Source organism: Heloderma suspectum, chromosome 6 (genome assembly GCF_057233095.1).
Source record: "Heloderma suspectum isolate Gila_16-S chromosome 6, 16-S_ref, whole genome shotgun sequence".
NCBI lineage: Eukaryota > Metazoa > Chordata > Lepidosauria > Squamata > Helodermatidae > Heloderma > Heloderma suspectum.
The window spans coordinates 102,935,394-102,959,604 of NC_139463.1; the positions used below are offsets into that span (position 1 = coordinate 102,935,394).

The 24,211-nt window shown below is 47.5% G+C and overlaps 2 protein-coding genes across 5 annotated transcripts in view; one reads left to right on the forward strand and one right to left on the reverse strand.

Annotated features, from left to right (window-relative positions):
- On the reverse strand, positions 1–16,010 carry ZG16 (zymogen granule protein 16). 3 transcript variants are annotated; one of them, XM_084805840.1, is made up of 4 exons: positions 6,748–6,801; positions 3,960–4,015; positions 3,703–3,841; positions 1–1,780 (listed from the first exon to the last, which is right to left on the reverse strand). In XM_084805840.1, coding segments are annotated over exons 1-4 (540 nt in total). In that variant the 5' UTR covers positions 6,750–6,801; the 3' UTR covers positions 1–1,437. The 3 variants fall into 3 exon arrangements, with proteins under 3 accessions (XP_084661966.1, XP_084661967.1, XP_084661968.1); XM_084805841.1 differs by lacking the exon at positions 6,748–6,801 and adding an exon at positions 15,923–16,010 and having other exon boundaries at positions 3–1,780; XM_084805842.1 differs by lacking the exon at positions 6,748–6,801 and adding an exon at positions 15,832–15,880 and having other exon boundaries at positions 9–1,780.
- LOC146342188 (serine/threonine-protein kinase NLK2-like) overlaps positions 15,454–24,211 on the forward strand; it is a 15,177-nt gene continuing 6,419 nt past the window's right edge. The window contains exons 1-8 of one of the 2 annotated variants that reach the window (XR_014783921.1): positions 15,454–17,745; positions 17,869–17,998; positions 18,646–18,701; positions 19,603–19,709; positions 21,169–21,254; positions 22,669–22,878; positions 23,436–23,537; positions 23,636–23,722. Coding sequence is in view for 1 of the 2 variants with exons in the window: in XM_084805837.1 (XP_084661963.1) it covers positions 17,504–17,745; positions 17,869–17,998; positions 18,646–18,701; positions 19,603–19,709; positions 21,169–21,254; positions 22,669–22,878; positions 23,436–23,537; positions 23,636–23,722 (1,020 nt within the window). In the remaining variant the exon portion in view is untranslated. The remainder of the gene's footprint in view (positions 17,746–17,868; positions 17,999–18,645; positions 18,702–19,602; positions 19,710–21,168; positions 21,255–22,668; positions 22,879–23,435; positions 23,538–23,635; positions 23,723–24,211) is intronic. The other variant, XM_084805837.1, reaches the window with a different exon arrangement.

The window sequence follows — 24,211 nt, forward strand, 5'->3', positions numbered from 1 at the left end:
GTGAAGGAAAAAGAGATTCTTTATTTAACGCGCGGGCTTAAGGCTGGAATCATTTCCAAAGAGCCAGAAGCCCCGATTTACATTAGCACATTGGGTTTATAGACATTGTGACACATATGAAACGGCTCCTCCTCCCCCTCCCGCATGGGGTTGCAATCCTCAACATTTCTTCTCTTAGCACTATTGTTTATAATACAAGAACTGGGTTATAGGGTAGCCATGATAAGGAGAGAACAGAAGAGAACAGCAGAGAACAAGATATACAACTGTATGACCTTTGACAAGATAAGGAATTCTTGTGTCTCGTCAGCTTACAACAATATATTCAAGGGAGAAAGAGCTCAGCAAGAACATGAAGCATGAGACTGCATGAGGCTACTTAGTCTGACCCCCGATATGGCTGCTACACAGCACTAGCATGTTCAAAGTACTTAATGCATGCTAGCTCAATTATACCAGCAGCCCAGTATTATGGCAGCCCATGGGTAGGAAATGTGGTGTCCTCCAGATGTTTTGGACTATAACACCCACAACGTGGCCAATGGTCAGAGGTTCTGGGAGTTGTAGTACTAAACATTTGGAGGACACAAGGTTGCCAGCTTCTGTGGCAGACCATTGGAGATAGCCACTTGCCTAAAGCCACATGGTAAACTGATGGCTGAGGTAAGATTTGAACCTGGGACCACCCAGCTCATGTTTTTAACCACTGTGCCAGTTCTCCAGTCATGCTAGGCCAGTGTGCTGTACAACTCCAAGCATGCAGTTGACCCTTAAATCAATGTTAAAAAGTAGGTTGTAAAAGCTCTCATGACACTTAAACAACATCCCAGAATGGGGTCACTGGTATGGACTTCTGGTCACATCATAGCGATAATATCATCTTATAACTCAGCCATCCCAAACCTGGCCCTGTCCAGATGTTTTGGGCTTCAACTCCCATCAGCCCCAGCCAGCTTGGCTAATGGTCAGGAATGCTGGGAGTTGTAATCCAAAACAGCTGGAAGGCACCAGGTTGGGGGAAGACTATTCTAGGTTGGCAATGAACAAAGGGATACTTGATGCCTTGTTTGAAATTTGCTTTTTTTATTGGTTGACAAGGATTGCCAGCATGGCTCAAGGTGGCTGTTTGACAGGAGAAGAAGCTCTGAAGACATGGGGCACAGCTGAGGCAGATGTTAGTTGGCTTAATTGCGTTCCAAGAGAAAGATAGGAAATGGATGGTTGACTGGGTGTGGATGAGCAAAGCGGCCGGGGACACACCAGAGATGGTTACAGTGGTGAAAGGAGAACAATCCAGGGGAAGAATGATTGGAGATTGAGGTGGCTGAAAGGATTTTCTAGCCCATTAACAAGGAGGAGGTAAAGCCCGAAGAAACGGGCAAAAAGACACCCCGACCTTGCCCTGCGTCATCCCAACCCCACTGATCAGCTTATCTCTCACTGCTTTGCCCCCTCACTGTTTTTCCCACAGTTGGGACAATTACTGGGATAATAATCCCAGTGAAAGCCAATGGCATCGATGACGGAACCGGAGCGGCCGCTGAAGTAACGCAGGACGGTGCCCGGATAGAGGGGTGCCGCGTTGAAGCTGGTGCCCGTGTCCTTCCCGAAAGGGAAATAGCGCCCCTTGTCTGTGACAAGCACGAGTTTGCGGAGGTAGGTCTTGTATTTCCCAGAGGCTTGGATAAAGGACTCGCCTTGGTGTAGGAAGATCTCCTCCAGGTCGCCAGAACTGCCGCCCACATAGTTACTCCACTCCTTGCCGTAACGGACCTGGAGGCTGGAATGAGCGAAGGACATCATGAGAACGTAAGAAGAGCCAGGGAAACGGAAGCTGCATTTTTGTAATATAAATGGGCATTCTGGGCAGTGTAGGTTATTGCATTCGAATGACAAACTGATTCAAGCAAGAACCACTTTAAATCTCATGTGTGAAAACACCCACAGGCTTGAGTTGAACACACTCAAAGGACAGAGCAGGGCTGGGGCGGGGGGGATCTGCTTTGGGCTGCATTCCCCTGAGAGGCTAAACTTTTGCAGGCTACATGTTGGTGGTGAGAGGGGCCAGAGCCAAAAGGGGCCACTCTCTTTTCCTTCTGTTTCTGACACTCCATTCTTTCCCTCTCTCTGACACCCCCTTCTCTCTCTCTCTCTCTCTCTCTCACACACACACACACACACACACACACACACAAACACCTCCTTCTCACTTTCTCTATCCCTTTTCCTTCTCACCCAGCAGACTGCTGCGGAAGGGGCAGATTGCTCTTCCCAGAGGTCTGAACTGATTGCTCGCAGAGGGCTTTTGAAATTAGGGCTACCTGTGACGCTAGGGATGCAGGTTACACATCCCTGGTCTACAGAAGTGCTTTTCAGTTTCACCTGGTGCTAGTGCAAGAGAATGCCCAGTCTCCACCTCATTACTTTAAAATAAAGGAGAGATAAAGGAAACATAGAAAATGTCAGAACAAGACACTCAGCAGGGAGGAGGCAAGGACAGAGCTGCTCCCCTCATCCTCATTCATGGGGCAGACACTATGCAAAATGTGCTTGTTACAGTTACGCACTCCCATATTTGCATGCAACAAGCATGTTTGCACTAATTGCACTAGCTGGGGGAAAGCCACATTTTTCCACCCACAAAATATTGTGGTTCGAGTGCTGGGAAAATGTGCTATCCCAGCACAGAAAGCCAATTGCAGAGAAAGAGGTCAGGATCCCCTGTCCTAAAGGGAAACAAGCGTACTTCTCTTGCATAAAAAGTGATCGTTCTCTGGAAAGGAATGCCAGAGACCATTCGCTCCACCCCAACCAAAACTGGGGGAAATGAAACATTTTCCCAAGCTATATTCTCCCCCAACGAAGTCCCTGCCATCAATCAAATGTATTGGGTTATCACTTTTGAATTGGGACTTTCAGGACTATCTCAAGGAGGGTAAAATGCAGCTGGGACACACTTGTCTGGCTTAAGCCCTGAGTTTGTTGGGCTCTGGGATTGGCTGTTATTCTGCCCTGGGGACTAGTATTGGTTAGACTGGCTAACCAGCCTCACCATCCTTTCTTTGGGAAGGGACCCTTCCTTTCTCAGTCCTTAAATTCACATGTACTTGTGTGTGTGTGTTTGTTTGTTTGTTTTACAAAAGCATGATAAGCTTCCAGGGCTCTTGAAAATTGACTTGACGGAAGCTCTCCTAATTTTCCCCACAAACAGTGCAAAGGTTAACCTTATTTGAAGTTCATTCCTCCAATTGATCAGGGTCCCTGTTCCGCCGCCCCCCGCCAACGTGCAAAATAGTGGTGCAGCTGGGGTTGGACCTTGGGGCCAAAGTCCAGGGCCCTGCAGTGTAACTTCCCGGACAGCGGGCGGCGGTTGATGAGGGCATCACAAGCAAACCCTACTTTATGCCTGTAGTCATGATGGTGCTATGGCTTAAGTGAGTTTTAAATGCAAAACTGCACATGCTCGGGGTATTTTGTTTTTAAATTGGGATTAGCAAAAACATGGAACGGCAGTTGTGGGGGGAGAAGAGAAATGTTATCTGTGTGCTTCACAACTGAAGTAATACACATGGCCATCTAAAGCCCGCTCCCCCGCAATCAGATCATGAAGTCAAGGACTGAAATTACTTAGCTACACCTCTGCATACATGCCCCCAAGCCCCAAACCTCTTCCCTTTGCCTTCCAGGATGTCACACACTTACCCTACAATGTACCACTGGTTAACCCGCACCCTAATGGCAGTTATAGGTCCCTCCAGTTGGTTTCCAGAATGAGAGAAGCGTTTTCCTCCACCTCCACCATACTCGCCTGAATAGGAAGAAGCACGTGGCTGAACAGGCCCTGAAATAATTAATTATTTAATTAATATAGTTAATTAATGAGTTAATGAGCTATGGCACAACAGATCCCAACAACACGCTCCCCATGGAAGTCACCTCTCCCATCAGGATTTATTTACCTGCATTGATGGTGATGGTGCAACAGAGTAAAGCGAGGATGGTGAAACAAAACATCCTAGAAAGAGAGTTTTGCAGGACAGATCTGTTATTTTTCTTACTTTTATGATTAAATATTATTACATTATCATGTATTTATTAAGGTATTTCCAACAAAAATGGCAATTAAACATAAAAAACAAATCAACTAAAAGCACAGCAAGAAAAAGAAATAGACACATCCATCATTACATGGGCTTACACATTTGTGCAAAGTTGTGGCACCGCTTGAGAATCAGACCAGAGCATAATTTGTGCCATGTTCCCCAAGGCTTAGCCCCAGAACCTCTTCTTCAGTATCACCATCCAGCTGTGCAATATGTGAAGTAATAATAAAGAAGAGAGTGCCTCCTCTTTTACTCTCATTGTCATTGGTTCTCAGGCAGAGATTATGTTGGAGAGGAACCATTAACTCAGACACGGGCGATCCAGTAGGTGACCTTACAAGCAAGTTTATTTTCTGCTGCAGCAGACAGGACTTCTCAGAGGATGCACCTCTATATCAAAAGGAGAAGTGCCCCTGTGTCGCAGCACATAAGCTTTTATAGTCGGTGTAAAAACGAGCCTGGCACATGTGTAGCACTGCATATTAATTAGCTCTGATGCACACAACCTTTTTCTTTTGTGCACATGCCCCCTTCACCTTTGCACTCCTTACTCCTCCGTCCTGTACAAGTAACACTAGTGGTTTGGTCTTCTAACCACAATCAACTGTCGTGAACTTTTTTCTTGTAACACACTGAATACCTACAACAGACCTTTTGGTGAATGCTGACGGCTTTGGAGACAGAGGGCTGAACTTCACTGCAGAACTGAATTCTTGCAACATGTGGTTGAGATATGGAGAACTGTGGCACCACCATTCTATTGGCCTGAAAGCACTGGCAGGCAGGTTGATTCTGGTGGAGCCAGTGGACTTGCTCTCTCGGTCTGCTCAGAGGCACTCTGCTCTTCATTATTACTTCTTAGCTAAGGGTGTTTCTACATTAAGCACCCCCCCCTGCAAAAATCCACATCCTTTCCAGAGTTTCCTGCTTTCTGTTTCTTTGCGGGATTAGGAAGCGCTCCTTTACATGGCAGACACATGGTTTGAACTGAAGGAGTGCCTCCCTCCCTCCTTGGCATGTGTGGAAAGGGGCGGGGTGTGTGTGTGTGTGTGTGTGTGTGTGTGTGTCTGTCTTGTTTTTGTAGCTTAACTTCTGCTGTACTCTTTTCTCGCAGCCCCCAGGAATCTGCTGACTTACTTCTGAGTAGACATAAAATGTAAGATTGTGCCGGAAGTCTGCAACCCTTGGTACACTTACGTGGGAGCAAGCCCCACTGAACTTAATGGGGTGCCCTGAATCAACACAGGTCATTGCTTCTGAGCTTGGGGGGGTGAGGGATCAGATGTGTCTCCCTTTGTTGCAGGGAGACATTTTACCCTCTTCTCCCTCCAACTGAGAAATGTGCTCAAGCATTTACATGGCAGACATCTGGGAATCGAGGAAAGTCCTTCCTCAGCAAGACTTCAGCAGAGGCAGGAGTTGCAATTGGTGGGCAATTCTTGCCCTCACGCCTGTCAAATCTCCTGCACATCCTGCTCTCACCCTCAATGTCTTCGTCATCCTGACTGCGTGCGCCCCCAGCAACTGAAAACAAATGCCCACAGCAGGCAGACACAGCGCCTGCTGTGTCCCCCTATTGGAGAATTTCATGGGGAGGTCATGGCGCTCCTGTTCTGTGGGATGGAAAAAATACTACATTTATTGCGTTTGGGGAAAACACAGGATAGGCTGGGGGAAATTGCGGGAGACACCCTAGAGGGTAATGGCGTCATCTAAAGAGCCCACAAACTTCCGTGACAGCGCCATAGGATAAAAGGTCCGTGTGGTGAACCCCTAAGAGCGTTTCCAGACTAGGCTTTTACTGTGCAATCGCCCTGCCTCATTCACGGCATTTTACAGGGGTGGGGGGTCCAGACAAAGTTGTCTTCCATTAAGTTTATAGCATGTCTTTCCACCAAAAAAGACCTCCCATGTTTTTCTACCTCTTCGTCCATCTTTTTTCTTACAAAAAAAAAACACCATTAAAAGGCAGAAGAGCTGCACAATGTCTTTTGATTGGCAATGCTAGAAGCCCTCCATCCAGAAGCGCCTTAAGTTCCCCAGCTGAGGTGCAGCTCAGAGAATATTTTGCAGGGTTCAATGTCTGGAGAGTCCCGGCTCAGACCCAGACTGGGGACCTTATGAGCTAGGTTGAAAATTTCGACTCTCAGTCCAGAATTGGGGTCTTTAAAATAATTTTTGGATTAAGAGGAGGATCAAGGATTATGATTACTCCCTTACCAACCCATAGAACAAAGGCGTCCCACTACTTCAAATCTCCCTTTAGCGGATAGCTATCTTGAAGATATCTGAACCTCTCTACGACAGAAATCTCCATAGAAACAATCTCATAGGACAGCTGAGGGCTGTCTTTCCCAACCTGGTGCCCTCCAAATGTGTTGGACTATAATTCCCAGAATCTAGGAGTTGTAGTCCAACTTCTGGGAGTTGTAGTCCAACACATCTGGAGGGCACCAGATTGGAGAAGACTGCTTTAGGGTACCTCTAAAACTCAGAGCCCTCTAGACGCCACCCGAAGGCCCCATAAAAGAGATACCCTACTTAGGACAGGGACAGTTCTCCCCCTCACATCTAGGGCAGGGAGAAAAAGAACATGCGTTCCTTGTCGTTAGATTGTCGCGAGAGGTCCCACACTCACACTTACATTGCACCCTATACAGTCCTGGAGCAGGGGGGAGGATCTGCGGCCGTGTTGTGCAGACCAGCAGAAGGGGAACATCGCCTTTTATACCATCCATGGGATACTGCGTGGCGTCACCTTATCTTGGGAACCTGCCTGCTGGGCAAACACCCTTAATCTCTTATAAAACTCTTTGAATTGTCACTTTCCTGGGAGTCATCCAGACAAACAGACCCGCCCTTTGCTGACCCACGGCAGCCACCTGCTGCACTGGGGGCTGGCTTGGCTTTGGGCAGATCCTAGAATGACAGTGGCCACATGTCCTACTTTACAGAGGACAGTCCTCTGTTTGAAGGGCTGCTCAGCCCAGTGGTGTAATAGTGAATTTCGAAGAGCCATGATCATCGTGACAGTCCCCACAGAAGAGTCCAACAGGAGCAGATCTTTTTGGAAAGCCAATGGGTCTTAATTGACCATTCAAGACCAAGCCACCAAATTATGTCGCATCACAGCAGGGAACAAAGTATTGGCTGGGCTCACACAACATGCTAACCCAAACTCAGTGGCTGAGTGTGGATTGTTTGTTGAACCGTGGGTTAGCATGTTGTCCACACCCAGGACATTTTCCACAGTGTGGCTTGTTAATTACCTTGAACAACCAAACAACAAAGCATGGGTTCTCAAGGTGGCTTGTTCAAGAAAAATAAGCCACACTGCGTGGTTAACAAACCACCCTGCGGGAAATGTCCTGGGTTTGTATAATGTGCTAACCATGGTTCAACAAACAATCCACAGTTCACCCAGATACAACCACGGGGGCTGTTCACAGAAAATGCTAACCCACACTCAGTAGTTGAGTGTGGGTTGTTCTGAACCATGGGTTGTTTGTTGAGCCGTGGGTTAACATGTTGTCTGAACACAGCACATCTTCCGCAGGGTGGGTTAGTGTGTTGTCCGAATGCAGCCAGGGTGGCTTGTTAACAGTGTGGCTTGTTAATCACCCTGAACAACCCAACAAACTATGGTTTCTCGAGGTGGCTTGTTCAAGAAAATAAGCCCACTGCATGGTTAACAAGCCACCCTGGCTACATTCAGACAACACACTAACCCACTCTTAAAAAAAAAATCCATGGTTCAAAACAACCCACACTCAACTACTGAGTGTGGGTTAGTGTGTTGTGTGAACCCAGCCAAAGTTGTTGGGATAATTAATTCTCCCACCCCACTCCAGGTATTGTGAACATTACAGAGGCAACAGGGCATTCTGAAGGGGTTGGCAGATGACATCAGCATCCCTGCTAATAAAAAAAGGGCCAGGGCTGTGTCCCCATGAGCCCTGGCCCCACTACACCACTGGCCCAGTCCAGGTCTGGTTTAAAGAGCAAGAACCATAATGAGAAAGGAGGCCAGATGCCTTGAAGTCAGCCATCAACAGTTAGTACCTGGACAGCTGACCAAGCTGTCACCTGGTCACAGTCTTCCCAGCTGAACATAAGAACTTAAGAAGAGCCATGCTGGATCAGACCAAGGGTCTGTCTAGTCCAGCATTCTGTTCACACAGTGGCCAACCAGCTGTCGACCGGGAACCCATAAGCAGAGCATGAGTGCAACAGATCCCTTCCACCCATGTTCCCCAGAAACTAGTGTACATAGGTTCACTGCCTCTGGTACTGGAGGTAGCACATAGCCATCAGGACTAGGAGCCATTCATAGCCTTCTCCTGCAGGAATTTGTCCAACTCTCTTTTAAAGCCATCCAACTTGGTGGCCATCACTACATCCTGTGGTAGCGAATTCCATAGTTTAACTCTGCGCTGTGTGAAGAAGTCCTTCCTTGTATCTCTCCTGAATCTCCCACCAGTCAACTTCATAGGATGACCCCAGGTTCTAGTATTTTGAGAGAGGGAGAAAAACGTCTCCTATCCACATTCTCCACACCATGCATAATTTTGTAGCATCTCTATCATATCTCCCCTTACCTTCCTTTTTTGCAAGCTAAACAATCCCAGCTGTTGTAACCTTTCCTCATAGGGGAGATGCTCCAGGCCCTTGATCATTTTAGTTGCCCTTTTCTGAACTTTTTCCAGCTCTACATTATCTTTTTTTAGGTGTGGTGACCAGAACTGGACACATTATTCCAAGTGTGGCTGCACCATAGATTTGTATAGGGGCAGTATGATATTGGCAGTTTTATTCTCAGTTCCTTTTCTAATTAAGCCTGACATGCAGTTTGCCTTTTTTACAGCAGCCGCACACTGGGTTGACATCTGCATTGAGCTGTCCACCACAACCCCAAGATCTCTTTCCTGGTTGGTCACTGCTAGCTCAGATCCCATCAGGATATACTTGAAGTTGGGATTTTTGGCCCCAACGTGCATCACTTTACACTTGCTTACATTGAACCACATTTGCCATTTAGATGACCATTCTCCCAGTTTGGAAAGAGTGAAGAGCTCCTTTTGAAGCTTTTCACAATCCCTTTTTGTTTTAACCACCCTAAATAATTTGGTGTCATCCGCAAACTTGACCACTTCACTACTCATTCCTAATTCCAGATCATTTATAAACAGGTTGAAAAGCATTGGTCCTACAGATCCCCATGGAGTTTCTGGACTCCACTATTTACTTCCCTCCATTGGGAGAATTTTCCATTTATTCCTCCTCTCTGCTTTCTGTTTTTTAACCAGTTACTGATCCATAAGAGGACCTGTCCTCTCATTCCATGACTGCTAAGTTTGCTCCGGAGTCTTTGGTGAGGGCCTTTGTCAAAAGCCTTTTGGTCCAAGTAAACAATGTCTACTGGATCACCTCTGTCTACCTCTTTATTGACACTCTCAAAGTACTCTAAAAGGTTAGTGAGACAGGACTTACCTTTGCAGAAGCCGTATTTTATTCTTTTTCAGCAGGGCTTGTCCTTCTATATGCTTACTAATTTTATCTTTAATAATGCCTTCAACCAATTTACCCAGAACAGATGTTAAGCTAATTTCCCAGATCTCCCCTGGATCCCTTTTTGAAAATTGGTGTTACATGGGCCATCTTCCAGTCCTCTGGTATAGAGGCCGATCTTAGGGACATGTTGCATATTTTGGTTAGAAGATCAGCAACTTCATATCCAAGTTCTTTGAGAACTCTAGGATGGATACCATCTGGGCCTGGCAATTTATTTGCTTTCAATTTATCAATAAGCTTGAGAACTTCATCTTTTGTCACCAGTATTTGCCTCAGTTCCTCAGACTCCCTTCCTGAAAACATCAGTTCAGCTACAGGCATCTTCTGCAGTTAAGATGGATGAAAATAATTCATTCAGCTTCTCTGCTGAAGTGAGATGTATCAGATTTCTATTTAAATTATAGCAATTATTTCTAAATTTGCATCTATACCTGTAAATTAGCCTATGTACATTTTAGGCAAAACAGTGTCCTCTTCTTTTTTGTGGGGGTGATGCATTTCCTTTGGGGGGGGCGACAAGCAAGTCGCCACCCTACCTAGAATCGCTGAAGATGCCAGAGAAATGGACCACCGCCATTTCTAACTCTAATGAATCCCAGCCAGCTTTGGAAAAAGCAGGGGAAAGTGATTTCCATCCAAATCCTAAGCATGTTTATTCAGCAGTAAGCCCCTCTTAGTTCAGTGAGCTGGAAGATGGATCTGCCATTGCAGCAGAATGATGTGGTAGAGTCCTGCTGTGATAGAACAGACTGTGCCACTTCAAACCACAGGTGGTAGTGGGCTGGGAGCTACATGTTCAGAAACCTCCGCTGGTGCAGAATGCTGCGGCCAGACCATTGACGAGGCCTGGTTTCAAAGAGCATGCAACTCCCTTGATACAACAGCTTCCCTGGCTACTGGTCTATTTCTGGGCACAATTCAGAGTGCTGGTTATGACTTATACAGCCAAATAAGACTTGGGACCAGGCTATCTGATGGACTGCCTTCTCCCATACAAGCCTGCCCAGGTTTTAAGATCTTTGGGAGAGGCCCTTCTTTCTGCACCATCGCCTTCAGAGGCGTGTTGGTGGCAACACAAGAGAGCGCCTTCTCGGCGGCTGCTCCCAGGTTGTGGAACTCCCTAATGAGGGAGGCTAGATTGGCTTCCTCTCTGCTGTCCTTCTGCTGGCAGGCACTGGGCTTTTCTTCATGAGGCTTTTAGCCCACACCTTTATGGAGGCTTCTGCTTCCGGATTCTTTGCAAGATTAAGATTAGCTCCTTTACATGTTTTTTTCTGGGGATTTTCTCTCGCTGCCTTTACATATGTTTCATTACACAACCACTAGATGGTGCTGTGGTATAGTAGTATTGAGCAATTAGAGTCCCATTCTGCCATTTCTAAATAATACCACATTTTCCTTGATCTAAACGAAGACGGGAAATTGTTGCAAAGAGCATCATGTAAAGGACCTGCAAACTATCATGAATGACCAATCATGAGCACACAGTAAAAGCTTAGTGAAGAAAGGCTCAAAGGCATTTTTATGCAAGCAGGCCTTAGGGTTGTAATCTGGTCTGTTGGTTTGGATGCTGTATTTATTTTGTTGTGTTTTTAATTGTGTTTCTGTTGTATCTCTTTTATTATTATTTTCATCAAGTTTTATTTTAAAAATGTTTGAGTTCCTATGATTGTTAGTCGCCTTGCCATTTTCTTGATAGAAAGGCAGGGTACAAATCAAGTAAATAAATAAATACTGATTTATATACTACCGGCCTGGTGTAGAGGTTACATTGGCAGGCTTGGACTGGGGAGGCCTGGGTTCAAATCCCTCCCTCCTGAGCAATGAAACCCACTGGATGACTTTCAGCTAGTCACCATCTCACCAAATTGTTGTGTGAGTAATTCAAGGGGGGGTGTGTGGAAAGGCAGAATTGTTGTAAGGATAAAAGGCTAGGTAATGCTACCCAATTTGGCTTCAATTGACCTTTATTACCTAGAAAAGCATCTAAAATTATATCCTGCTTTAATATAAATACTGCCTAATTTCTTTCTGTGATCCACTGGCAAAAGGAGCCTGTGTGCTTCGACCAGGATGGAAAACACTCCTGAGAATAGTTTATATTTATATTCCCCCATATGTAGGATCCAACATTCCTGCTCCCTTCTTTCCAGCATCACCCCAGATGGCGGGACCCTTCTGTGACCAACTCACTTGCAGGCTCCTCCTCCCACACTACAGCTTGGCATTAGTCTGAACTTGTAGGCAAGGTGACCTCACTATCGAGTTACCCTTCCCCCCTTCCTCCCTTTTATAATATCTTGCCTGAAGAAGAGATCTGGGGATCTCGGAAGCTTGCACAATTTTACGGGGTGATCTTTTTGGTTGTCCTAATAAAGGTATTACAGCAACATGGAGTTTGGGAATGTTCTTATGGTCAACACAGCTACCTTTGCTTTTTTGAATAAGTACTTGAGCCCCTTGGAGGAAGGCTGAGACATACATGAAATCTGTAAATCGTATTTTTTTAAAAGGGCTGGGTCAGAACATTTATCCTTGTAACGGTCACTTTCTGCTTGAAGGGACTGTTTATCCACATGAGAGTGGTCTTACTCCCAATTAAGGGAGCGATCCTATGCATGTTTAGACAGAAATAAGTCCTACAACTCCCAGCATGCTGAGAGGAATGCACTCTAAGTGAGCATTGGATTGCAGCCTCAAGATCCTATTCACCTGTCTTTGAAGAATGCCCTCCCTTTCTGTGCCCCCTCCCCCAAGCTATTGATCCATGAAGAAATTGAAAACCTCAGAAAAAACAACATGGGGCATGTATTTAGCATTTACATCCAGTTAGAAATCAGATCACATTTTTCAATGCACATCAAAAAAGTTATGATGAGACTGGAGGTTCTGAAGGCAAGCTGTCGATATGGAACAATCTGGATTTTTTATTTCATTTTTAGGGGGACTAGAATTTTCAGTTTCTCCCATATGTCCTTTCTGTTCCAGGTCATGTCCTTCCTTAGCCATGAAGCTCCGGGGCAATCTCCCCTGTCTCTTTGCCTCTGGGTTTGAGAATGGCCCGGCCTCCTTGTGACAGTACATGCAAAGACTGCAGTGGAGAAGGGCTGTGGAGATGGCATGCCAGGAGCAATGGCTATCAGCGACCCTGGGGTTGTGCCCAATATGAGGATTATTGGAAGCATCTGGAGATAACAGAGGCCTTTCTCCCACAATTAAGGCACACCTCATCCAAGACTGGGTGTGGTCCCAGTCAGACCCAGCCCAGCCAGCTGGTATTCAAGAGCCATATAGGTGGACTATCTAGGTAAAACTATATATTTATTTAATACAATTTATAGGCCACCCTGTAACCAAAGTTCTCTGGGCAGTATACAGGGATCAAAACAAATAAAACTACAGTAAAACAAATAACAGGAGTCACTTTAAAACGGAGAACCGAGGGGAAAAAACTCTGGGGCAATTAAATCCATTTAAAACTGAGGGAAGAGGAATGCAATCCACAGAGCTAAAACAGTATAAAACCTTAACATAATTTCACCGGCCTGGGTGCCAGGTGTTAATCTAGCACTGAAAGGGTTCAATAATTTTGTTAACTGAAGAAGCTGCTTCTAACTCCAGATGGCTAATTTGCTCTGGGATGGCTGGACTGCCTATTGATGGTTTTGGAGAGACCCCAGAAGGGTTTGGGGGTGGGGGCTTTCCACAGACAAGGGGCCACTACTGAAAAAGGCTCTGTCTCTCTTAGCCACCCGCTGTACCACACTAGGCAAGGACACTTGGAGTGGGGACCCATAGGATGATCTCGAGGTTTGGGTAGGTACATGTGGAAACCACCAAAGGCCTGCTTTCACACATTACAGGGAAGCAAACACATCTTTAACACTGCGTGTGCACAGAGCAGGGAAATGCGGCCAATCACAGTCCCCTGTCAAGTGTACCTGTCTGATACACTTGGTTGAAAGCACAGGTTGGTCGCACACACACATCATGTTTTTCTGGTGTTTGAGTAAAACTAGGGCCAGCCCTACCATCAGCCACAGTAAAGCAGTTGCCTCAGGCGGCAGATGCTGGGAGGTGACAACAAGGTGTTGGAGAGAGCTGTGGGCCATGTGGCCTGCTCTGCACCCCCTAAATTAGCCTGCAGCCTTTAGGGGCAGTGGAGGATAGTGTCCCATCATCAGTGTTGAAGACAGATCCATCTACCAGGCCAGTTGGTTTTTTACGTGGGAGGGGGCGCCATCTTGTCCTTCGCCTCAGGCAGCAGAAGCTCTTGGGCCACCACTGAGTAAAATATTTTATGGATGTGAAATGTTTCAGGTGTCCCTAGGAGAAGGGAATGGAGACAAAATTTTGGAGCCCAATGCCTTCCACATTCTGCTGGCTTCTGTCTTCCACCTCCCTGCCCCCCCCCCCGCCATTAGTTCTCCCAGTGTTGGTGACAAGACAGATGGGTGCCCCTTCATCCCTTTCACGGCCCACCTATTCCACCATCACATTTCTCCTACCAAGGGAAACGCCCGTGTGCAAAGGCTGGAGCCAGGATGTAATGTCCAGCAGAAATCTAAAAGCAGATGTAAAGCACTTTGCTGCCTAGTCCCTGCTCATAGGATCTTGGCTGCAAATCCACATAGGTTCTGCGTTAGGGTGCACCATTTCTGAATCACTCCTCTCTTCCCTTCTTTTCCAGAATTAATAGCTCCATACACTAAAGCAGCCTTCCTCAAGTTGGTGCTCTCCAGATGTGTTGGACTATAACTCCTAGCATCCCACACCCAGCATGGGGATGCTGGGAGTTGTAGTCCAACACATCTAGGGGGGCACCAGGTTGGGGAAGGCTGCTATAGAGTCTATTCATTTATGCTCAGACTTCTTTTCTTCATCTATTAGGGGCTGCTAGAGTGAGCAGAAATCTCATGAGCCGTGAAGATCTCAAATGGTGTTCAAGGAGATGGGAAAACTTTTAAGTATAGCGTGGGATCCTCTACAATTACAAAAGGGAGGCTTGAAAGAGATCCACGGGCCTAAGAAAGGGACTGAGCAGGGATCACTTTTGGGGAAAGTTTCTCAAGAACATACGGAGGGGGCCCCCACCTCTCTCATTCTTCCTTTCATCCACCCACTTATTTTTTCCTTTTCTTTATCATCTCACTCCTTTCCCTTCTATTCCCATCTCCCCTTTCATTTCTTCTTTTCCCTCTATTTCCTTTTTCCTTTCCTTCATCTCCACTCAATTTTCATCTATCCTGTCCTTTCTATTTCCCCTTCTTTTCTTCATCCCTCTTTCTAAATTTTCTCTCACTCTATCCATCTATCCATCCATCCTTTCCCCCTTTTCTTCATTTCCCCCCACACATTTATGAAATGTACGCGTCATTTACGCTGCCAGCTCTGAACTTCACTGGGCCAGTTACTATCTCCCTGCCTAGCCCAACCTCACCGGGCCGGCCTGCCTGCCTGTCCGTCCGTCCGTCCTTCCTCCCTCCCCTCTTTCCGCCCTCCCTGCGTCCGTGCCTCCCCCCCCCACCTGCCCTCTTTCTTTTTCTTTCTTTCTTTCTTTCTTTCTTTCTTTCTCTCTCTCTCTCTCTCTCTCTCTCTCTCTCTTTCCTTCTCTCTCTCTCTCTCTCTCCCTCCCTCCCCCTCTTTCCTCCCTCCCTCCCCACCTGCCTGCCTGCCTGCCTGCCTCTCCCCCGGCAGCCGGTAGATGGGGTCCGCCGGCGCTCCTCTCGCTCGCCCTCGCCCGCCGCTGCCTGCCTTTTCCTGCCCGCCCGCCGTCGCCTTCCTGCCTGCCTGCCTGCCTGCCTGCCTGCCTCCCTCCTGCCCGGAAAGATGGACCCGCAGCGCCGCTAACAAAGACCCCGGCCAGGCGCCCGCCCAGACGCCGCCGCCAGCAGCCCTCGCTCGGGTTCGCCCTTCTGCCGCGGACGGGGGCGCGGGCGGGGGGGGCGGGGGTCCCTTTCTCTCTCCTTCCCGGGGAGCCCTTCCGCCTCCGGCCGCAGCAGCCCCCTCCCCCGCGCCCCATGCCTTGCTGAGACGCTGCGAAGCCCACCCGGGTGGGGGGCGGGTGGGGGAGGAAGGAGGGACTCCCTTCCGCACGATGGGCGCCCCCACCTTGCCCCCCGCCGCTGGAGAGGGGCTTCCGCGTCGGTAGGGTCACCTTTCACGTGGATCGAGGACTGGTGCAGATAAGACAGCGTGGCGTCCCGTTCCCGACAATAGTCATCATTTCTAACCACATTCAGATTTACCTTGCTGTAGTTCTAACAATATCTTCCCGACCTCTTTTCCACTGGAAGGAATCCCTCCCCGCAAAAAGCCCTGCACCCGAATCTTTTCCTCTGCAGACGCCCCCCCCCCACGCTCCCAATTAATAGCCACCCTTGGGGGGGATTTCTCAGACACCCCTAGATTTGATTACAACTTCCCCAAACCTGATAGGTCTTATTCCAGAGCGATAACTGCCCCTCCCCCTTTGCTATACCATTACAAGGGAGACTGGACCCTCTCCGTATGTTCTTGAGAAACTTTCCCCAAAAGTGATCCCTGCTCAGTCCCTTTCTTAGGCCCGTGGATCTCTTTCAAGCCTCCCTTTTGTAATTGTAGAGGATCCCACGCGATACTTAAAAGTTTTCCCATCTCCTTGAACACCGTTTGAGATCTTCACGGCTCTTGAGATTTCTGCTCGCTCTAGCAGCCCCTAAGAATTTTTGTGGTGCACCCCTGAATTTCCCTGTCTTGTTAGAAAGACTCCCCTAATATTTTGAAGTGCAATTCTGAAATTGACTTCCCCAGTTCTAGAGGGGTGCCTTGCTTAAATTTGGACCTCCCATAAGTTAGAGCGCCTTTCGTCCTTTATATCCACAGGGTTCCCCCCAAATTTCAGCCCTCTAGCAGGGGGAAGGCTGAACTCCCCTCAACATTTCTGTACAGCTCAGAATTTGCATTAGCTTGTAAAATAATAATAACAAAAATAATTATTGCTTCCCTAAATCTCAATTATATGGCGAGATAATAGTTGTGTGCTTGTCTACTCTGTATTAAACATTTCTAAAGTAATTCTAATCCCATGACGTCCTTGATTTAAAAGCCAATAATTCTTCCAGCCTCCCATATTAACAGAGTGACTCTATCCAGTGTTTTCACTCTCTGTAAACCTTCATACACCCCCCAAAATCTATTTTGATCTTTTACTACTTATCCTTTTTTGTTTGATTCAAGCATTTGGAACCTCAGAGAGCATCCTAAAGAAAAAACCCAAGCCTCCCTAGATATATTCCTCAGTGTCCCCCCAAATCAGACAGAGGTGGGTTAGATAGCTATGGTTTTCAGCCGCTGAAAAATCCCAATTTCACCTAGAGTGTACCCAAAGTAGGCACGGGAGACCTTCCAAACTACCCCTATAGTGGCCCAGAATCTCAGCCCCCGCCCCCATTTCCAGCAACTGTACAGATTCTTCTACATTCAAAGTATCCCAAAATATTTCATTTCTTTCTAAAACACTAGAACCTTACAGAAGCCTTCCTGCTGAATCCGTGCCACTATCAAGGACACTCCTTGATAGATTCTAGGACACCCCTAAACCTTTGAGTCCCCAAGTTTGCAACCATTTCTTTGGCCCTCTATACCTGCACTCAGCCAGTCCTTCTCTGCTAGACACCCACAAAGATTCCCACGGCTCAGAGCTCCCTCCCCGTCTAAAGGATACCTTGAGCTCCCCATTTGAACCCAAGAGCCCATCACATGTCTGATCCCTGAAGCAGCCTGTCCGTAGTCCAATCAACCCCCTCCAAAATCTGTGCTCCATTCACACGCACAGCCCAACCTGTCCAATGGCTTTCCAGGACCCTAATCACCCCCTGCAAGCTCAGCTCTGTAGCAATGTTTTTGGGGCACTGACAGGGTTAATACAGCCCCCTTTAGCAGCTGGGCTAGGTGGGGGGCAGAAGTATTTTTGCAATAATGGGGTACAGATAGCCTCCCCCCAGCAACAGCAGACGGCACCCAGCAGTGCGGTGATGGTGGAACCGGAACCGGACCGGCCAATCGGTTATGGTGCTTTTGGCGTAGTTTGGTGAGTGGGGAAGTGTTTTCTTTGAGAGAGGATGAAATCGGAAGCAGGGAAGGAGGAGGCTAGAGGGTCAGTGGGATGCAGGGAGCAGTGAATTGTAATTTGGTGCCATATTTTTGTCCACAGGTCGGTGACAGATCCCCGGGACGGCTCGCGAGTTGCACTCAAAAAGATGCCCAATGTTTTCCAGAACTTGGTCTCTTGCAAACGGGTCTTCAGAGAGTTGAGAATGCTCTGTTACTTCAAGCATGACAACGTGGGTATATATGGGGTGCAAGGTTTTGTGGGGGGCCTATCACCACAGCATCCCCTGGTCGGGCTCCCAGCAATGTGCAGGCCTAGTTGATCAGTGGAGGTAGGGCATGAATCTGTGCACTTAGGGCAGGATGGGCCATTGAGGTTTAACCACATTTAATGCTCCCTTGGCCAAGTCCTGAAGAGGATTTCCTCACGTTGTCGCTGGTATTTGTGTGTGGTCACAGGGCTGGCCCTGGTGTTAGGCAGAGTGAGGTAGCTGCCTCAATCGTCTGATTTTTGGTATCATTAATAGCCAGCAAATTGTTAGTTATTTAATTTATTATTATTGTTGTTGTTGATGGGAGCTGGGGGGAGTGGCGCTTTGGGTTTTTTTCCCTCAGGTGCCAGTATAAATGGGCCAGCCTGGTGGATGTGGAGGTGGATATTGGGGACCTATAACTTCTAAACCGGTTTAGGTTGCAATCTTATGCACATGTACTTGGGAGGAGTCCCATTGAACTCAATTGGGTTTACTTTTGAGAAGACATGTGTAGCATTGCGCTGTCAGTGTTGCAGTGCAAATATGTAGATATCTCATGCCATCTATCTGTGACTGGAGATGAGGAAAGTGTTTTCCTTGTGAGCGCTCTTCCTTTCTCCCCGCAGGTCCTCTCAGCGCTGGACATTCTCCAGCCTCCACAAATTGACTGTTTTGAGGAGATGTATCCTTCATCCCACATACTGCTCAGTGGGGCCTGTAGCTGATGTATTTTCCATTATTCCTTTGCTTATCATTTCTCCCTCTCTATACTTTGCTAGCATTTCTTTTCAATTATTTTTCCCCTATTACTTTTTCGCTCATTTATTTTTTCTTACTGCTTGTTTAATTTTCTGGTGTTTTGTTTGTTATGGGATTTCCCCCCCACTTCTACAGTTGTTTTGTGTTTCTTTTTATTTCCCATCTGCGTTTAGTTTCTTTCATTTACTGTTTCTGACAAGCTTTCTTCAGTTTTTTCTGCCTTCTCACACAATTCTTTCACAGCTTCTTGTGTGTTCTCCTCGGCTAAATCTCCATTCCATTCCCTGCATCATCTTTTATGTGTTGTTTTCCCATTACTCCTCATCTCCCGTTTTCTATCTTTTCTTTGATTTTTATCATGAAAATATATGCTATTCCTTTACCAGCTCTGTCTTCTTCTTTTACTTCCTTCTGCCGTTAATGCGGTCTATTTGTCCCCTGCAATTAAAACTTCCTTTAATTCTTCTTTCTTTCTCCCCTTTTTCTCAGTTTTTATTCTTGGTCTCTTCTTACCCACACTAGCCTCTTTTGCTGTCCCAGTTGTCTTAACAAATTATTTCATTTTGCAAATTCTTTTCCCGTCCTCTGTCTCTGTTTGATCTACACCATGGTCCATCTATGGTTTCACATTCTCTTTATTTTGTCTCCATGCTTTTACGTGTTCTCTGTTTCTGCCTTTTCTGATTTTGCTGGAAGCAGTTGGTTCAACTACTAAACAGTGGAGAACCAATGTTTCGTTTTGCTTACACTGGGACGGGCTGGGCGCTCAGATACCTACATTCTCTGCTTCATCTCCCTTCATCCTCCTTGACGATGCCCATCAGTTACGTCATCACTGAGTTGATGCAAAGTGACCTTCACAAAGTCATCGTGTCTCCACAACCACTCAGCGCTGATCACATCAAGGTCTTTCTGTATCAGATCCTCAGGGGTAAGTGTAACTTGGAAATGCCGTGACCTTTCCTTATAGGAGAGTTGCTCCGAATTAAGTCAAAGTTCTGCATGGTAGCTGGGGGTGGGTGGGAATCAAATGCACAGTTATAGGATGGGGAATACCTGGCTTGGCAGCAGTACATGTGAAAAGGATGCTGGGATTGCAACATGAATCTGCAGTGTGAGGCAGCTGCAAAAAGGGCTAACACAGCCTTCTCCACCCTGGTGTCCTCCAGATGTGTTGGACTGCAACTCCCATCATTCCCAGCCAGCATGGCCATTTTGGGGATGATGGGATTGCAGTCCAACACATCTGGGGGGCACGAAGTTAGCAAAGGCTCAGCTAATGCGCTTTTAGGCTGCATTAACAGCAACATAATTTTGGTGTCATGGAAAGTAATAATTCCACTTTATTCTGTGCTGGTCTGACCTCCTATGGAGTCCTGTGTCCAGGTCTGGGCGCTGCACTTCAAGAAGGATATAGAGAAATTGGAACAGGTTCAGAGGCGTGCAACGAAAGTGGTCAGAGGAATGGAAAACATGTCCTGTGAGGAAAGGTTGGAGGCACTGGGTATGTTTAGCCTGGAGAAGGGAAGAGTGAGTAGCAGCATGATAGCGCTCTTCAGATACCTGAAGGGCTGTCACATAGAAGAGGGCAAAGATTTGCTTTCTGCTGCTCCAGAAGGCAGCACTAGACCTAATGGGCTTAAGTTATAGGAGAGTAGATTTTGGTTGAACATTAGGAGAAACTTCTTGACAGTAAGCGTGATTGGCAGATTACCTAGAGGGGTATTGGGCTCTTCCCCCTTGGTGAAGATCTTCAAGCAGGGACTAGACAGACATCTGTTGGGGGTTTTCTACCTCTGGATTTCCGGCAAGGAGAGGTGTGGACTTGATGGCCTCGTAGAACCCCTCTAATTCTATAATGGCATGCTCTCCAATCCTTCTTTGAGTTTCCCATCCTTGGAATGTTTTTTTCCATCTTCTTACATGTTCTCCTCTCCTTCATGATTCTCTCTTCTTTTAACTTGTTTTCCTATTTTCCCCTGTCCCTCCACTATGTTTCCTTGTTCCTCTCTTCTTTCTCAAGCTTGTTCTATCATGCCTCATTCATTTCCCTTGTCTTCCCATCCCTTTCTCCCTGCTCTGAATTGTTTTCCGCAGAGCTGCAACCCGATAAAAGAATTGTAGTTGATTAATGGTATGAGTTTTAGTTGATTAATCTATTGGTTAAATTGACTCCTGTGAGAGGGAGTGAGAGAAGGAGGGGGGATGCCTCTTTTAAGAAGGGGCTGGCCATCTGTAGTTTTTTTTAAGTCCCTGCGTTAAAAATATATCTTTTTAAAAGACCAGACTGATTAATCTATTACACATTGCAGCCCTAGGTGTTTGTTCCATCCATTTCTTCCAATTGAGTTTTGAGACGTCTTTAACTTTCCTTCTCCTCTCTTCACCAGGGCTGAAATATTTGCACTCTGCCGGTGTTCTCCACCGGGACATCAAACCTGGGAATTTGCTGGTAAACAGCAACTGTGTCCTGAAGGTAATTCAGCCTCAGAGCCAGTGGCGGACCCTCTAGGGTGCAGTTTGTCTCCATCACCACCAAATGGCCATGCTGGCTGGGAATGATGGGCGTTGTTGTCCAGTGCATCTGGAGGGTACCAGGTTGGGAGAAGGCCGCTATAAGACATTGAGTGACTTCTTTTCTTTTTTATTAAAACATTTGAGCCATCCAGGTAGAGTGACTATAGGCTCATGTTTAGACAGAAAAAAAGTCCATGGCTGGCTGGGGGATGCTGAGAGTTGTAGGGCTTTTTTCTGTCTAAACATACATAGGATTGCATCTTAAATTGCTTGGTATGTTTGTTCTCTTCACTCCTGTTTTTCTTCTTCGTGTGGTTGATAATTTCTGTAAGACTTTTGCTCGAGTTCCTCCTCTGCAGGGGATTCATTGGGCAGCTTCCAACGAGTCGCTGATTTCGTCTCCGCCCCCCCCCCCCCCCCGCGCAAAATAACAGTAATAATCAACCTGTCTCATAAGCTGATTGTCCTGAGGACAAGGGAGGTAAAGATTATGATGTGCTTTGCTCTGCATAAACCATAAATCATGCTGCAGGGATAAACTGTTCAAATGAAGCACCGCTATACACATTGGCACACATCCAGGCAGGGGGCAGCATTTCACTGGGAGATACTGCTCTCGTTTTGGTGCAAAATAAGGCAAGCAGGACGATCTGGGCCAGAGCCCACTGGAACTTGGCCCTTGAAAGAGTATCCAGTGTCAGAGCTCAGGTGTGGAACATATAAAGCAGGGGTGGGGGACTTCAGGCTTGAGTTCCCAATCCGACCCTCCTGGGTTCCCCAGATGGCCACACCCCTTTCCCCCAACCACCAATCATTTGGTGGTTTCCCAGCTTATGTGCCATTTTCCCCCCATTCTTAAAGGTTGCAATGCCTCTCCTAAGGCTCAGTGACTGGCAGTAAGAGCTTTAAGCTAAAATAGGCTGGTATTTTTGGCCCTGCCCCCTTTGCCTTTGGCCCTGCCCACCATTGGAACGTGGCCCCCCAGAGCTTCTCCAAAACTGAATTCGGCCCCCAGTTCCCCACCCCTGATATAAAGCATTGCTGAAGAGGGGTTATGGCGTACCCAGAAATTACCTTTCTGTACCTTACTGATCAGTGAATGACAAAACCTACCTCCCCTCTGCCCCACAGCTGGGATCAGGAAGACAATTCTTCCAGGTCAAAGGGTGTGACTTCCTGCTTGGCTTGAACCCCAATGTCTCCCATTTAAAAAACGAAACCGAGATAACATGTGGCATCAAGGGAACATTTTCATTCCAGCGGGGGGCAGCGCATAGCAGAGTGTGGTCGGAGGAGAATTGGGGGCAGATCTCTATGACTTTACTCGTTCTAGATACCTCCCGTGTTTTACACATCCCTCATCTTTCCTTCAGATCTGTGACTTTGGTTTGGCCCGGGTAGAGGAGCCAGATGAGTCCCAGCACATGACTCAAGAGGTGGTAACTCAGTATTACCGGGCCCCCGAGATCCTGATGGGTACCAGGCACTACGGACGTCCAATTGATATCTGGTCCGTTGGGTGTATCTTTGCTGAACTCCTCGGCAGGCGTATCCTTTTCCAGGCCCAGAGTCCTATTCAGCAGGTATCTGTAGTGAGAGAACCAATTGTGTGTGTATGTGTGTCCACCAGATGATACCAAAGAGCATTTGACCATTATCATTGGTTGTAATTCTGCAACAGGGGTGGGGAATCTTTTCCAGCCCGAGGAGCAAATTACAAAACGGGAAAGGCCTGGGGGAGGGGGGATTCCATCTGTGCGTGGGGCCAACAGCAGAGTGGGTGGGGAGCAACTATGACCTGTAAGCGCCTCCCCCACTTGCTGTTTCCTTGACGTACACACCCTGCCTCAAGTCAAATAACAGCCGTGTGGTGGAGGCGTGTGTAATAATAAAAAAAAAAGATCTGCCTCTCGGTTGTGTTTTTATCGCTGTAAGGTGCCTTGGGAGGGCTTCTGCCCTGAAAGGTGGCCAAGAAATATTTCAAATAAATAAAATAAATAAAGGCAGGCCTCAGAAGAGGCCTTGAGCTCTGGGAAGAGGCCGGAGTGGGCAGTGAATGTCTTTCTTTCCTATATTCCTGCTCCTTCCATCGCTCCCCTGCCCTCTGGGTTGTTGCTTCACCCTGACGGGGGGATGGCAGCTGGACCTGATCACGGATCTCCTGGGGACTCCGCCTGTGGCCGCCCTCCATTCGGCCTGTGAGGGGGCTCGGGCCCACATCCTGCGTGGCAACCACAAGCCGGTGAGTACAGTTGGAGCTGCAGAAGGTGAAAGAGGGGGAGAATGGCGCCTCCTGCTCCCCCACCTCCCGCTCAACCATTCCCGCCTGTCTTTCTCCAGCCGTCGCTGTCGGTCCTCTACATGCTCTCAGGAGAAGCCACCCACGAGGCCGTCCACTTGCTCTGCCGGATGTTGGTCTTTGACCCAGTGAGTTGACAATGTCTCTTGGGAAGGCCTTAGGCTTGTCGTTGTCTCTTGGGAAGGCACATCTCACAAGGTTGTTCTGAGGAGAAAATAGAGGGGGACGTCTGTGTACTGCGGGGTGGAGAACTGCTTTCATCCCGAGGGCCAAATTCAGTTTCAGAAAAGTTCTCAGGGGCCACTTTCGGGGGGGGGGGGCAAAGGCCAAGGGGGGCAGGTCCCAAAATACCAGCATATTTTAGCTTGAAGCTCTCACTGCCAGTAAGGGGGCCCGGGCCCACATCCTGCGTGGCAACTACAAGCCGGTAAACTCTGCCTTAGCAGAGGCATCTCAGCCTTTTAGAATGTGGAAAAAACTGCGCAAAACACGTCAAACCATCAAACGATTGGTGATTGAGGGAAAGGTGGTGGGGTTAGAGGAAGGTGGCGTGGCCATCTGGAGAACCCTGGAGGGCCAAACTGGGATCTTGGGAGGGCCGGATTTGGCTCCCTGGG

What these genes read in the sequence shown, in the direction of transcription:
- ZG16 (XM_084805840.1), bottom strand. An exon ending in CACCATCACCATCAATGCAG is followed by an intron (nt 3,842 to 3,959) that starts GTAAATAAATCC and finishes TAATTATTTCAG; the next exon opens with GGCCTGTTCAGCCACGTGCT. An exon ending in AACCAGTGGTACATTGTAGG is followed by an intron (nt 1,781 to 3,702) that starts GTAAGTGTGTGA and finishes CGCTCATTCCAG; the next exon opens with CCTCCAGGTCCGTTACGGCA.